Source organism: Akebia trifoliata, chromosome 12 (assembly GCF_017979445.1).
Source record: "Akebia trifoliata isolate Shusen 1 chromosome 12, ASM1797944v1, whole genome shotgun sequence".
Lineage (NCBI taxonomy): Eukaryota > Viridiplantae > Streptophyta > Magnoliopsida > Ranunculales > Lardizabalaceae > Akebia > Akebia trifoliata.
Window position 1 is genome coordinate 25,427,944 of NC_141386.1, and position 16,728 is coordinate 25,444,671.

General features: G+C 33.6%; 2 protein-coding genes across 2 annotated transcripts; one reads left to right on the plus strand and one right to left on the minus strand.

Moving 5' to 3' along the window:
- Window positions 1–3,390: 3,390 nt before the first annotated feature.
- LOC147389156 (Leucine-rich repeat protein kinase family protein) lies at window positions 3,391–6,860 on the plus strand. Its single transcript, XM_086419271.1, has one exon. The coding sequence runs from the start codon at window positions 3,950–3,952 to the stop codon at window positions 6,527–6,529; it is 2,580 nt and encodes an 859-aa protein (XP_086275397.1). The 5' UTR covers window positions 3,391–3,949; the 3' UTR covers window positions 6,530–6,860.
- Window positions 6,861–8,509: 1,649 nt separating this feature from the next.
- On the minus strand, window positions 8,510–16,686 carry LOC147389157 (protein POLAR LOCALIZATION DURING ASYMMETRIC DIVISION AND REDISTRIBUTION-like). The gene is made up of 4 exons (XM_086419312.1): window positions 16,055–16,686; window positions 14,980–15,431; window positions 10,162–10,451; window positions 8,510–9,090 (listed from the first exon to the last, which is right to left on the minus strand). The coding sequence occupies exons 1-4, from the start codon at window positions 16,377–16,379 to the stop codon at window positions 9,021–9,023; spliced, it is 1,137 nt and encodes a 378-aa protein (XP_086275438.1). The 5' UTR covers window positions 16,380–16,686; the 3' UTR covers window positions 8,510–9,020.
- Window positions 16,687–16,728: the final 42 nt, after the last annotated feature.

Here is a 16,728-nt window from a genome sequence, read left to right on the forward strand (position 1 = left end):
TGACTTGATCAACATTCATGTTGAGTTTTTATAAATGTTCAAAACTATGGCTTGAACCGACTCATCTAGTTGACTCAAATTAAACTTGTGGACTTGAATTTCGAACTCCCTAACAACATTAAGTGATTAGGGAGTCTTCAAGATGAATCAACCTAGTGGGCATTTGAGTCGAAAAGAATTTTCAAGTTATATAAGATAGGACTTGACACACCCGAATTGACTTGGGAGTATTTAAGGTGAGTCGACTCCAGGAACATTCGAGTTCAGTCGAATTTTAAAAGTTTTGGCACATCAATAACAATAGGAAAATTCTTGTGTCCAATGGTTGATCCCAAGGAAGTTAACTTATATTAATTCAAGTAAACTTATGTTTCTCTTCCATCGTAACCATTGGTTTTAAAAATAAAAAATAAAAAATTCAGACCTAATCTTATGCTATCTCATCGATCAAGTCAAAAGATGAGAGTGGGTAGGGCGAGGTCATGTCAGCGTAGAAAAACAAAAAAAAGTTGAAGAAGAAAATACAACTAGGAATTTACATGGGTTGGCATGATTGCCTATGTCGACGAAGAATGTCGAAGTTTTTCATTATTTCCATGAAAATCAGGGTTACAATATCACACCCTACACTCAATATAGTTGTTACTTGTTAAATACTGGATTGTAATATTTATTTTATTTGTTTGATTTACAGTGTTTGAAGAATATATATAAGTTTGGCTTGCCAGCATGATTTATATGTATATTATAATGTCGGTTGATTCTTTGTTACTCTACCACCACAATGAATGCAAATCATGAAAGGCTCACTTCCTAGCTTGCCGGCCTTGGCGTGCACATATGTCTCTCTTTTAAATAACCGTTAGTATTATTGTTCTCAATGTTATAAGTAGGTATTCAAACCTAGCTACATTAATTATGGGTATGGGTCCTACATCGTATCATTATCAATCAAGCATATTCATCAATCAAGACCATCGGATTGGTGCCTGTCCTTTTTGATTTCTCTCATTGCTAGAAATTGATTGTGGTTCATAACTCAGAGTGTGAAACCCTAGATCAATTCACAAAGGCCATAAAAAAATAAAAAGAATTTAAGTGGAGTAGTGATTTTCTGACTCCCCCTCAAGGCATATTCAAAATACTCTTCTGACATGGCATGTGGGATAATCATGGATCTTTTTACCTCCGAATACACAACTGCACATATTTATGAAGATGTGCAGATGTGTATCCAGAGGCAAAAAACCTATGGCTTTGGTACATGCCATGTGAGGAGAGTATTTTGAGTTTGTCATGTGGGGGAGTCAGATTATCACGACTCTTTTAAGTTTAAGTACCCCACGCAAAATGCATTATGAAACTTATTCTCCTTGACCAAAAGTCATCATCATTATTGACATTACCTTTAATCGGACAACGTGAAATTTCTCAAACATTCACTAGTCTTAAATGTACTTAATCAAATCAAACAGTATAAATTCTCCTATCTTTTTTTCATTTTAAATAGAAAAAGAGGTGCAATGGTATTTTAATTATTCCAATCTAGGGAGGGAATTTGGATATTTTGAATAACTTCCAAAATTTAGCATATCTTGTCACCAGTCAATGATGACGACTTTTGGTCTAGGGAGATATAAGCCTCTTACATTTTGTGATGGAGAAATATCCCTAATGTCGACCATTTTCAAAGGTTCAAACCTATAAATTTCTAAAATAATATAAAACACAATATGATTTATAGTTCAACAATATCTATATTTATAGAAGAGATAAGTGCAATTCAAGAAAGAAATTACGATGAAAAAATTAAACCTCCTTTGCTAAGATTTTTAGATCAAGAAAAAGAAGAACTAGAAGAGAATAAGAGATTAAGAAGGAGAAGAGTTTCTGATAAGAGAGAGATAAATTTATTATTATTGCCTATTTAATAATGAAAATTATCCACCTATATATAAAGAGTTAACGTATCAATTTAGCTATAGTAGAAATTTCTAATTTAATTTTAAAATCTAATTAAACTCATACTAAACTCCTAATAAATTTAAAATAGAAACTCTCGAAAATAATACTAAATGGATTAGAAAATTAATATAACTATGAGACTAAATAAAATTAGAAACTAAAATAAGGATCCAAACATCCCTTAGATCTATTCAACCTCGAAATCGTAATTTCTTTGTTGGAATGTATTTTCCTGTAACCCTAAATAAGTTGCATTACATATATATATACATAAAAATTAGAAACCTAAAATTTTCCCTAATGATCAATCATATATCAAATTCAAGATACCTAGTACAATTCACAAGAAATATGGAGAAATATATGTGAATAATATTAATTTAGAGAGATTCTATTGCCACACTAACTTTTGCTAATGCCACCCCAATTCATATTTACTCACCAAAGAATTAATACACATCTTGGGGTAGTGTTAGCAAAAGTTGGTGTAGCAATAGAATAGAAGCTCTCTCGGAGGCATGGTTTTTAAACTTGTCCAAGATTGTGACGTATGGCCTGAGTTAACTCAATATCGGAGCCGAACGAAACCAACTCACAAAGTATTTTGAGACGATCGTGTATTGTGAGATAAGCAAGTCGTCTCGAACAATATAAATGAGACAACGCAGAAAATAATTAACTCACGAGTTAAACAGGACATATTGGACGGGATTTTCAAAATCTCATCCAAGTTAATCGAGACAAACGAGTTAAAACCTCAATTCTCTATTCTTTCACCCCCCAAATCGATTTTTATTTTATTATATATATATATATATATATATATATATATATATATATATATATATATATTTTTTTTTTTTTTTTGAGTTATTTTTTAATAGAAATCATTTATGAATTTTTTTTAAAAAATTCAGATTTTTTAAATAGTTAAAAATCATTGTCTCAATATCGAACGAAACAATTCGAACAAGAAGACACGTATCATTCAAATCAACTCGATATTAGAACTGAACAAGATGAGACATGATACCAAATTTAAAAACCATGCTCGGAGGTGGTCCACATCAACATGGTCATCATATTATGGAGTCAAGTCTTTATGAAACTTTACTTTGTGGTAGTGCCGTATCGACTCAAACAGGTAAATCCACTCTTAAAAAAAGTGGTGTTGGAGAGGTGAAAATTCAACAAAATACGACTGACCATTTACTTAACAGATCAAATAAACCTTAATTTAGTGTGAATGGTGAATAGCTAGGCTAGGTAGAAAAAGGACATTTAAATGGTTTTAAGCTAATAATAAAATAAAGTTGAAAATATGGGTGTTTTAATTTGACTTTTTAAGAGCAATGGATCATATTGTTTCCAAAAAAAATCTTTGGCGTATTTATTCATTTTCAGAGATTTATTTTAAATATAAAAAAACCTCTTCTATTAGGAGAAAAGCTCATGTACAAAATCATTAAATCCAACCAACATCTCTGATAAATTCACCAACCTAAAGACTTGTTTCAATCCTCCATTTATGAAATCCAACTCCTGACAACACCACGCTGTCATCTCTCCTTCCCAATACTTCTCTCTCTCTGTTAGAGCTTCTCATGTTCTGAAACAGACAAAAAAAGTTTCCTCAGTTGAAGTGCTGTCTTTGTTTTCTTTCATGGACTTATACTGAGCCAGACAAGGTAAGCTCACGTTCTCTCTTTAGGACTAAAACAAAAAAACTTCTCACAAAGTTCACAAAACCCATTTCATCCTGAATGGTGGTTTTCAAACTACAGCTCTGTCTGAAGTCAGGCTTGGGTTTTTCTGTGTAGAAAATGAGTTCAAATTGAAGGAAAACTGCTTGAAGAAGTCAGGTGGTTTCGGTTTTGGTTTTTGGTTTTAATGCTTAGTATGACCTAATAACCATTTATCTCAGATTGGTAGTTTTGTTTCAGTTATTCTTCCATTGTTTATGTGTTTATAGCTTTTTACCCAAATGGGTTTTGGTTTCTTTGGTTCCCTTCTTGTTCTTAGTCTGTTCTTGAGGCCTTTGGTTTCTCAACAACCCAATACAGATGGGTTCTTTGTCTCTGATTTCTTGCAAAAAATGGGTATCGGTGAAACAAGTTCTGAACTTTACAACTTCTCTTCTCCTGTTTGTTCATGGCAAGGGGTATTCTGTGATACCCAACAAAAAAATATTATTGGGTTTGTTGCTTCTGGTATTGGTCTCTCTGGTTTCATTCCTGAAACCACCATTGGAAAGCTCAACAACCTTCAATCTCTTGATCTCAGCAATAACAAAATCAGCAGTTTGCCTTCAGATTTCTGGAGTTTGGGTAGTAATCTCAAGACCCTTAACCTCTCTTATAACAAAATTTCTGGGTCTCTTCCCACCAATATTGGTAATTTTGGTGAACTTGAAAGTCTTGATCTTTCATTCAACAACTTCACTGGAAACATCCCTGATTCTTTCAGCTCTTTATTGAGTCTGCAAGTGCTTAAACTAGATCGAAATGGGTTTGTAGGGAGCATTACATCTGGGATTCTAAATTGCAAAAATTTGGTGTCAATTAGTATTTCTTTGAATCAGCTTAATGGAACAGTTCCAGATGGTTTCAGTACTGCTTTTCCAAAGCTCAAGTCTCTGGATTTCTCTGGGAATGAGATTCATGGAAGGTCTTCGGATTTCTCCGGGTTGAAATCCATCACTTATCTCAATATTTCCATGAATTTGTTTCACGGTTCTGTGATGGGTGTCTTTCAAGACCCATTAGAGGTTATTGATCTTAGTCAGAATCAGTTTCAAGGTCACATTCCTAAGGTACATTTCAATTCTAGCTTCAATTGGTCTAGTTTGATTTTTCTCGACATGTCTTCGAACCAACTTAGTGGTGAATTCTTCCAAGATTTGAACCAAGCCCAGAATCTGAAACACCTTAATCTTGCCCACAATAGATTTTCCAGACAAGAATTCCCCCAAATTGAAAAACTTTCAAGTCTTGAATACCTCAACCTTTCCCACACCAGTCTTTCAGGGAAAATTCCCACTGAAATCTCACAATTGAGTAGCTTAAACACATTAGATCTTTCTGAGAATCATCTCATCGGTCAAATTCCTTATCTAAGTGTCAAAAATCTCCGTGTTGTAGACCTTTCGTTGAATAATTTGACAGGAGAGATACCAATGTCTCTACTTGAGAAGATTCCCCAAATGGAGAAATTCAATTTCTCTTACAACAACTTAACCCTCTGTGCTTCAGAAATCTCACCGGAGATCTTACAAACTGCATTCATCGGGTCACTAAACAGCTGCCCAATTGCTGCAAATCCAGATCTCTTCCGACCAAAAGCCACCAAGCATAAAGGATTCAAGCTTGTCTTGGCTATAACACTCTCAATTGTTTGTTTGCTTTCTGGGTTGATCTGCATAGCTTTTGGATGCCGAAGGAAAACTCGAATGTGGGCAGTTAAACAACTTTCATACAAAGAAGAAGCAAGCATTTCGGGTCCCTTTTCGTTCCAAACAGATTCGACAACTTGGGTTGCCGATGTTAAGCTTGCAACCTCGGTTTCCGTAGTGATTTTCGAGAAACCATTGTTGAATTTCACCTTTGCAGATCTCTTATCAGCAACTTCACATTTTGATCGAGGAACCCTTTTGGCAGAAGGGAGATTTGGCCCTGTTTATAGAGGATTTCTACCTGGTGGAATCCATGTAGCTGTGAAGGTTTTGGTCCATGGGTCAACCATGACTGACCAGGAAGCTGCAAGGGAGCTCGAATATCTTGGTCGGATCAAACACCCCAATCTTGTCCCTTTAACAGGATATTGCCTTGCCGGGGATCAAAGAATTGCTATATACGATTACATGGAGAATGGAAATTTGCAAAATTTGCTCCATGATCTACCCCTTGGGATCCAAACCACCACAGAAGATTGGAGCACCGATACATGGGAACTAGAAGATAACAATGCTGGCATTCAGAATGTTGGTTCGGAAGGTCTACTAACAACTTGGAGATTCAGACACAAAATCGCACTTGGCACGGCTCGTGCACTAGCCTTCCTTCACCATGGTTGTTCCCCACCGATAATTCATCGAGATGTTAAGGCTAGTAGTGTTTATCTTGATTCGAATTTGGAGCCAAGACTATCAGATTTTGGATTGGCAAAGATTTTTGGAAATGGTCTAGAGGATGAGATCACTCGCGGATCGATTGGGTACGTGCCTCCAGAGTTTTCCGAGCCAGAAAATGGTACTCCAACGCCAAAATCTGATGTTTATGGATTCGGGGTGGTTCTATTGGAGCTTATTACGGGGAAGAAACCCGTTGGAGATGATTATCCTGAGGAAAAGGAATTGAATTTGGTGAGTTGGGTGAGAGGACTTGTTAGGAAGAATCGAGGTTCGAGCGCCATTGATCCGAAGATAAGAGAAACGGGGTTAGAGACACAAATGGAGGAGGCCTTACGGATTGGGTATCTTTGTACGGCTGATCTGCCTACAAAGAGGCCGAGTATGCAGCAGATAGTTGGGCTACTGAAAGACATTGAACCAAGTGGTCATCAATGAAGATGAAGAAGAAACTGAAATGGAGTTGGTTTTTCAATTTTTTTCCCGTACTTTCCTGTTTGGAGATCTTTCTATGCTGCCATGGAAGACAATGTATGTACAGTGGTCCTGATGATCTTTTGTTATGGACTTGTGATGTTTTTTTTTTTTTTTTGTTTTTCATTTTTTAGATTGTTAGCAGCTAGGAAGCTTAAATTCCACAAGTTAAACAGAAGTTTGATCCGCGAGGATAGTGTAATCTTAACTTGTTCTCTTGATTTACTCCATGTAATGTCATCAACATATTTATTTTGAGACAAATGTTGAGAGCAGAGACGGGTGCTGGATTTTGTTTTTCTGAGTCTAGAGATGCAGAGAGATGCTACTTGCTAGCGTCCAAATGCTTCATGGGATTCTTCACATTTTTGGATTTTCGAAAATACCATTGAAATGTATTTATTATGAAAAATCCAAACCTGACTGCATATGTCACTAATGTGGCAGTGTGGAGATAACCATACATTTTTCCATCGAGATTTTTTTTTTTTAAGAGTTGTGATATTCTGACCCGAAAATTTCCACTCAATGTGTATGTAGGCGATTGGCATGCAAGGGCATAGAACCATAGATATTTTTCTTCAAGATACAAGAGGAAAATGATCAATGATTATGTGCCCTTGCCATGTCAGCTGAGTACAGACCGAATGAAAATTTTTGAGTCCAAAAATCATTAGTGTTTTTTTAATACCAAAAGTAATGGTGTTTTGGTCATTGTAATAAATTATTGTACAAAATATCATTATAATAATAATTGCTAGTACCATTGTATGAGGTATATGCATCTCATGCAATTTTTTGTTTTTATCTTCTTTTAATTATCTTTTAAAAAATAGTCAAGTTTCGAATGTATCACCCAAGGGCAGAGAGCGTAAGGTGCCTAACATTTTTCTTACTCTTTAACCGAATCTTTTTACCTAAATTTAGATAGATCTTACCCTTTATCCACTATTGAGAGTCTCTATAATGCCATGCAAAATCAATTTTTCAAAAAACTATGTCAAGTGCAAATTCAGACCCATTTCACCTAAATAAGAAAAGAAAACATGGTAGTGATTCCAAATCATGTAGTATTGAGATTCACATGATGAACATTTCATTTCTATAATAATATCCCTCCAATTTTACTATTTTTTCTTTTATCTTTTTTTTCAATAATACTTCTCTAATTTTATTATATTTCCTCTTTAACCGATTCGATTTGAGGTCAAATCATAATTGAACCGACCTAGGTCGGTTCATTAAATGAGAACCAGAACCGAACCAACCCAAACCGAGCTAAGGTTGGTTTGGTTCAATTCGATTCTATGGATTGCCAATATCTTCAAAACCTAATTGAATCAACATATTTTTAATAAAAATAAATAGATATGCATATGAAATCTCATATAATGAGTCGTTAATCTATCCATAAAAATAAAAATAAAAAATCATTAATCTATTCATAAAATAATAATCAATTTATCCATAAAAAATGGGTATAATTTATTAAATAGGTCAATAATATTTATTTATAATTTTACTAATATAAAGATTCGATTCTTGGTTTGGTTTGGTTCAATTCTTACAAGGCATGAACCAAGAACCTAATCTAATTTGTTAATTCTCTATTTTGTTAACCCATAACCGAACCAAAATTCATTATAAACTGAACCAAACCAATTCAAAGCTCTCGGTTTGGTTCAATTCTCGGTTTGAACCAGACCAAGTTGCACCTTTAGTATATCTCTTCTAAATAAGGCTTAAAATTGGTCGGATATGAGTGTGTCAATATCCATATCCGATTTTTTTATTATCCAGATTCGAATTCAATTTGGATTGTACTAGTTAAAACCATATTTAAACCATTTTACTTTTATTAAAACTATATCCAAATTCAATCCGATCAAATTTATTGATTCAGGTCGGATAATATCAAACCGATTAAGATTATTTTAAATAAAATTATTAAAATGTGATGAATAATATCAAACCGTTTAAGATTATTTTTAAATAAAATTAATTAAAGATGACTTGAACTTAAGACATCTCTATTTGGAAGAGAGGCCTTGACCACTACACACAATCGTTGTTAGTTCATGAAAGATAACTTAAAAAATATAAAAATACAATTTGCAAAATAATATATCATTCAGATCTTGGTGGATATTGGGATGAAATCGGATCTGACACGGGTCAAGGGGCATCAGCACATATCCAAACTATAGTTTAATTCAGATATGCTTGATAAAACCAAATCCACTAAATTTGGATTCGGATCATTCGAATTTTGGATAAAATCCGTACCATTTTAAGCCTTACTTCTAAAGTTATGTCAAGTATTCTTAATACCAGAGCTCTAAAACCTGTTCACTCATCTCGAAACAGGGTGTAATGGTCTCTACTTGATTGGATCTTGAAGTGACTCGACCTTTAAAAACTCGATCGAACTCAGTCGCCAAGTCAAGTCCTAAAATTAATGTAGATGGCGATCTGATGTGGCATGGCCATGTGAAGATGAGGTAGCAAAACGAGAACTACAGCATCTGCCACATGTAAGACAAATCCAATTGTCAAATTTTTATACTTGTGAACCTACCTACAACTCAAGGACTGAAAAAATATGTATATTAAATTAAATTCTAAATCCGAGTACATGACCATTTTCTTAAACATCCAAACACATAACTAACTCAGTTATTTTATACAATTTATTGGTGTTATTGGTTTGGTTTTCAACATTTTGATCATTTCAAGCATTGTGGATATCTTTGACTTTAGGGTTTGTGGATGAGAAAGTCAATGGTCCATTAACATTTACCAAACTAAAACAGGCCATGTGCAAATTGAACATTTTTAAAGGTCTTCGTAAGGAGGAGAAATTCTTTTGACTTTTAGAAAAGTCAACCTGAATTTCACAAAATTTAGAAAACTTAATTGTAGAATACCACAAACCCCTAAATACATGTGACATTTTGCAATTAATCAATCCAGATTCTATGAAATCCCATATTGACCTTTCTGTCCGCAAAGGCACAAAGAAATCCTTAGGTGGGGAATCCATTAATAACATCTTTCTTCATCATAGGGTGGGTTGCTTAGGAGATTTGGGCTCACTTTTTTATTGTTTTTTTATGTTTGGGAGTTCAAGATGCTCCTCCTATTCATTTTGCTCTTTCTTTGAGTGTTTGATGAAGTCAGAATTTGGAATCATTGAAATGAGAATTAAAATGGAGCACACAAAGCTATGGACTATCATATTTATAACAACTTTAATAAAAATAAAAACAGTATATTTAGAAATGTCTTTAAAAAACAATAAATTTCTATTCAAATTCCCAGGCTTGAGCAAACTATAATCCTGAATGTAGCTCTCACAAACCAAATAAAAATAACTGAAAGGAACCCGACTGTAAATGTACATAAGAATGAAGTATAGCCCAATATTTTCTCAGGCACAATTTGGTTCTTAGTAAAATATTTCTTGTAGTTTTGTTCTTTATATGAAATAAAATATTTTTCTTCTTTGAAGACTGAATAATTTTCAGAATATATTTTGCTTCGAACCAAGTGCAGAGGTTCAAAACAGAAAAGTTTTCGGATAGTTTGATTATTACCTCGAGAAGCATTTAGCTTCTATAACACGTTGAGAAACGAGTTTTGCAGAGTCTTTCCACAGAGAGACCTCAATTTCTTTCTGACGAAGCTTGTGTTTGGCACACTCCAAGGCAGACTCCAACTCTGTTATCCGTTCTTGCTGTTGCGCTTCCAATAACTCATGCAACCTCCTCGCCAGCTCATTAGGAGAAACTCCACCATGCTCCCGAGTATTGGCTTCTTCAGGATCATCAACTTCTCCAAAACTTGGAACATGGCTTCTAACAGCAGTAGTGTTCTCAACAATCATCTGAGATATTTTAAATAAATAAATAAAAATTAGATATTAGGAAGATGTGATGATTAATAGTGTAAAAAGGAAAAAAGAAAAATTAAATTGGATTGTAGATTTGTATGGATTATGGAGATTTTCATAAGAATTGAAGGTTGTGAAATATCAATTATGTACAAAAAGAAAGCTAAGGTAATTGGAAAAAGGATATTTTGATACTGAAGTAATTGTAGAGAAGACACGAATAGCAATGGAAAATATGTTGGAGCCAAAGGTATTAAATTTCCATTTTAAAGTCTATTTCGGTCAGCCTGAAAATGGAATATTTTCATGAAAGTATTTTGAGTAGTGTGGAAATTAATACAGTTTCATTGAACCGATGGAAATGTCGTGGAAATTATGGAAGTTTTAAGGATTTTTTTATTGAAAAGAGGAAATGATAAATAAATAAATAAAAGACACTAAAATGCATCTTATTATGTCCAAAAATACAATAAACAACCACGGGAAGTATTAAAATGAACATTGAAAACACGACAAATACGTGCAAGTATCTCTGAGAGGTTGAGATTGAGAAACAACAACATTCTACATAGAAATGAAAATAGTAATGTCACAACTACATACTCTGTATTACATAAAACACTTAATGAACAAACTATTGAGTCCTATATTAGCACCTTATTATATTTTTATTTTAAAATATGCATAATATATCCAAATAATTAGAACATGGACAATTGTATATGAGTTTATATGAACGTACTAACATGCTTAGAATACAAGAAATAAGATGATATAGATACGTAACTAGTGTCTCATTCGTACTGCTTTTTTGTAAGTAATCATCATTAATATGTGTCCTTTAAAAGTCCTTTCTACAAAAAAAAATTCTTCTTTTTACTAGGCAAGCAAGGTGGTTAGCAGTCAACGTGAAAGTGGGCTCAATGGGATTTGAACCTAGTCGTCGGATCAACACTCCACACGCCTTTACCAACTTAGCTAAGTTGGCACATTCAAAAGTCCTTTCTACAAGTAAGCAACTTATATAAGTTTGGTAATTGTTATAAGGGTCCCTTTCAGCAACAAACATTTTGACAAACATTTTGGCAGAACATTTTTCAAAACATGGGTTATAGGTTTTGGAATGGGCTGATTTTTTGTGAGGATGATCTCTACGGTGAGGAGATCATCCTCATCAAAAATCAGCTCATTCCAAAACTTCTAGCCCCATGTTTACAAGTTGAAAAATTGTGGACCGTCCATTTTTTGTAAATCATTTTTTATGGGTTAGAAGTTTTAGAATGGGCTGATTTTTGGTGATGATGATCTCTTCTCCGTAGAGATCATCCTCACCAAAAATCAGCCCATTCCAAAACCTCTAACCCATATTTTGAAAAATGTTTGTCAAAATGTTTGTTGCTGAACATTTCCCTTGTTATAAATTTAGTCAATATTTTTATAATAATCTTTTAATAAAAGAATATTTCAATCAAAATTTATTGTTGATCGAAGTACTGAAATCTTGCATTTTTATACTTAAAATTTAATTGTTTTGATTGAAATTCATTATTTATTGACATATCTAGTAGAACAAATAGTGATTTCTACAGAAATATACACAAAAAGAAACTGTGAATTATATTTGTACGTGTTGAACTTAGTGGAAATGGAAAATTTTGGTATATTTCGAGGATATATGTCAAAATTTAATATTGTGGTTGGTGCCATTATATATTTTCATCATCAAGGGAATTGTGCTTTTATGTGACATTCTCATTACTGATGAATATCTTTCAAAATACTCTGATGAAAGGATTATAAAAGATTAAAAGGGCGTTCTCTGGTTCTTGGGATTCCATTCCCATTCTTGGGACGCTAGAGGTATATATTATCTTCCATGTTCCAACTCTCTTGGCGAGTTAGTATAACTCTTCATTTAGCAACTGAGCTAAAGAGAACAACATTCAACATTTTGGAAACAAAATGAAATATGTGTTCCACAAACTTAGATATCTCCTAAGAGATATGCAGTTTAAAAAAAAAACAGGTAGAAGAATATAACAGTTAATATGAAATTCTTCAGAACAATTAGAACAAGTTCACCACGAGGTAATTGTGGATGTAGGGACTGTAACCACCACTGGATACAAGTAATGAGGAATTGAAGGAAGGCTCATTCATAACAAGTGAAGGGAAAAAGAACAACCATTGTCAAGACGTCAAGAAGGCTATTAATGTAAGCAACCAAAGAGAGTGTGATAACTGTTATATACACTAATTCAGAAGGATTATGAGCTCAGAAGTATAGATTAAAGCCATCTAAAAATTAAAAAGGGAAACTCCAATAGAAAGGAAGATTTGAGATCACCCCAAGTACAATGAGAATCACCTATACTATATGTCATTAAAGATTTGAATAGAAGTTTTCGAATCAAAAGAAATGTAAGTATAATTTACAAAAGCAGACAAAGACCATGCCTCACTAGTCAAACCTACCAAATAGAATAAATCCAATGCAACTCAAATTTCAAATTAAGAATAAAAACACAGTGAAAGAGAAACACTTCCATTTTTCCCTAGCATATTTCACAAAACAAGCAGAGAACAATTAACAAGAAATATAGGTCAGAGGACACTTACCAAAGTACTTATCATAAGAAATGAACAACCCTTACGAAAATAATGAAGGGAAGCTTATACCATGTTCACATTGTCTTCTATGAGATATATTGAGTGAGGCTATGCTCATGCATGACAGTCTAAGTAGGACACACCCACAACTTGATTCAACCATTGTCAATCAATGAATGAGCAACAAAATCACAATAAATTACATGCAATATTCAAGAAAAGTGTTGCAATCATCCACTTCATTAAATTCTAAAATTAGAGAATTCTTTGTTAATATAAATCTTATTTAAACAAACCAAAATCTGTAACATTCAACACATCAGAAAATGCTTGATTCACAAATAATCAAAAGCCAGTTATGTAGAACAAGTCCATCTCTATCGTATAGACCAACTTAACGTCCAAGGAAATTTGAAATACTAGCACTTTGATTTGGTAATACAATCCCAAATTTAGAACTTCTGTAACTCGCAACAACTAAGGCTAATAAAAATAGGAAACAACTATCTATACATCCCTAAACTTTTTCAAATAACTAAGCTAGTTCTAAACTGGTAAACCTATTACTAAAAACAGTAAATAAATGGTCTACTATAAATAGTTATATGGGATTGAAATAAGGGTTCTGATAGTATCACACAATTATATTTTGACCATATTCTAACTTATAATATGAGTTTCGAGATAGAGCTACTTCATATCTTACATATTACGGAATGTAGCACTACACACTCAATGCCAAATCAATGGAGTAGTCTTATATAAGAGACACCTTGGTATCTATTCAATATTTAGTCAGTCGACGGTCTTTTCTATTTAGCTTGAATAGCGGAAAGAGGTCTATCATGTACTGTATCCATGTATCGTTTACCCCTACGAGTAGAAGGGATTTGATAAAATCCCCTCATTGGTTCTTCCAAGAGGAATGATCCATTTTATTTAATTGATGGATCCATCAAACAAATAAATTAAATGGTGTCTTATTCCAACTGCCTCGTAATCTTCAACAAATTACTATACATCATCCTATTATATTAGAGGGTTATGCAATCATAAGATCCTTTGTCCTAAAGCCAAATCCTATTAACAACCGCATAAGCCCCTACTATAATATTGCAAGTGATTTATTGCTCTCCAGGTATGCCATAAGACAGTGCACTGCTCCACATCCATGGCTACATCAATCCCTCCCAGTCAAAAGAACTCACCCTCAAGTTGGAGTATTTAAGGTTCTACTTTCTCAATATTGTTTCTTTATTAGTGTTAGAAACTATATAGGATATCTAAATTAAATACTGAAAAGAAGGTGCCAACTTACTAAGTTGGTTAAAGCCTATGAGTGTTGATACCATGACCTGGATTCAATACCTACCTTCACCAACTAATTACTAACCCTATTAACTCGCTTGCTTATAAAAGAAAAATAAATAAATATCAAAAAATATTAAAAGTTCCAAATGAGTTTAATTAGTGTTTGATACCTATGTAGGATCTTCTAGATCCAAAGCAAACGGATTGCACACTTTTGAAATCAAATTTATCATGTAAATGTCATATTGATTGATCATCATATATTTAACAAACTCTTATGACCATATAAGAATAAATCAATTTGGTTTGATCTCTAGATTAAGAGAGTAGATTTCAACAATAATTTTTAAACAAATGTTCTATGCAATCTAAAAGAGATTGTACAATATATGTGTGATCTCTATTGAGACTTGGATCCAATTTAAGCTTAACCGAATCCTGAACATACTGTTGCAGGGTAATCGCATTGGAGACGAGGAAGCTCCCACTATCTTTAAGAAGAGATGCCATGCCATTATGCACAAATTCCATTTAAAGACAAAACACACATAATTTCATTAATAAAGAAAAAAGAGAACATAATCCTGAGCTTGCTATATACCTCAAAACAGTGTTGATGTTTGGGCAAATTCTCATTATCCAAGCTAAGTTGCAAGCGTTCTAATTCAGTTTGAAGCTCTTCCTCTAGCTGATCAATTCCCAATGCACATTCTTCTCTTTTTGGAGTACTAGATTTCGAATGCCAATCAGATTTCACCTTAATTTCTGTCTCGACCAGATGGTGAGATGAAACGCAATTTTGAATTGTGGGATTGAGGATTGCATTCCCAACTACAGAGGGATTTGTTGTCGACAAACCATGACAATTATTCAATAAAGAAGGTTTGGAAATTACATCGTTCCTCTGATTTTTGTCTTTAAATTCTTTAATAAGAGTTTCCACTTGTGTCTGCAGCTCTACCATCTTATTGAATTCCCTTTTACTTGCTGCCATGAGATAAGCCAGACTGAATCCAAGACCCAAGCTGATGGAAACTTCCTTCATATATCTTCCTAAAAGGAAAAATGGAAACCTTATTGTGAAGACCATGCTAAGGGCCTGTTTGAATTGCAAATTTGTAACAAAAAAAAAAAAATCTATTTTGGCACAAAATGACGACCCAAAATACAGATTAGACTGTAAAATATACAGATTAATTTGTATGAATGAACATTTTGGCGCCAAAAAAATGATATTTTTTGTAATAATTTTGGGGAAAAAAAACTACTTGTGAAACCCTAAAAAATGGGGGATTGAGGATACACCCAGATCTAAATATACAGATCAGTTTGTATGGTGGTCATTTTGGCGCCAAAAATATCATAATTTAATTATCTAATTAGAAAAAAGAAACTACTACTTTTGAAACCCTAAAAGATGGGGAAATGGGGATAGAAACAGATCTAAATACACAGATCACTTTGTATGGTCATTTTGGCGCCAAAATTGATATTTTAATTATCTAAGTAGAAAAGGAAAAAAAAAAAAAAAAAACTAGTACTACTTTTGAAACCCTAAAAGATGAGGATACAAACAGAGAAAAATATTCATTAAAAAAATACTTAATTCAGAAATCTCCAGCGAAAACCCTAAAAATAAAAACCCAAAAATAAAAAATAAAAATTTATTCATTCACCTGAAGAAGGAACCATTTCAGTAGGTGAAATCCACTCCTCTGAGATCATCGATGATGATTTTCCCTTTGATCCACTATACTCATCATCATCACCTGTTGCACGAGAACCTAATAACAGAGATTCCTTCACCGATTCTCCATCGTTCATCTTCTCCAACCTTCGAGATTCACTCTCTCGCTTCTCCTCGCAACTCAACATCTCTGAACTACGCCTCGAGATGCTGTAATCCCTTGATCGCTTAAACGAAGAGATCCAACGACACAGAACCGATTGAGGAGAGTAACAAACCATCTTACGTTTTCCTCCTCGTCTGTTCTTAGTCATCTTGATCGAATCGGCTTCGCTTTCAGAGGATCAGCGATTCGATTCTCCTCCTGAGTCTCTCGTTTTCTCCATTAAATCAAGAACCCAGATTAGAAAACGATTAGAATAAATTAATTTAATTATTAAGGATGAACTGGAGAGTATAGTCTGGAGCATTTAATTCAGAAAGCTAAGGTGGGAAGAGAATTAGATGGCAACACACATTTCCCAAATATTTATTCATGGAATCTTGGTCTTGGAGATTCATTAATGGAGATTCTTGAATCCCTTACAAACCCTATTGAATTATGTTTGAAAATTTAAATTTAAAAAAAAAAAAAATTTAAGCATAAAGTAGAATGCATGATAA

Excerpts from the sequence above, each read along its gene's own strand:
- LOC147389157 (XM_086419312.1), bottom strand. The coding sequence starts at position 16,379 with ATGACTAAGAACAGACGAGGAGGAAAACGTAAGATGGTTTGTTACTCT. Across the intron at positions 15,432-16,054 it reads TGAAATGGTTCCTTCTTCAG|GAAGATATATGAAGGAAGTT; the intron begins GTGAATGAATAA and ends TTTTCCTTTTAG. Across the intron at positions 10,452-14,979 it reads AACATCAACACTGTTTTGAG|ATGATTGTTGAGAACACTAC; the intron begins GTATATAGCAAG and ends AAAATATCTCAG.
- LOC147389156 (XM_086419271.1), top strand. The coding sequence starts at position 3,950 with ATGGGTTTTGGTTTCTTTGGTTCCCTTCTTGTTCTTAGTCTGTTCTTG.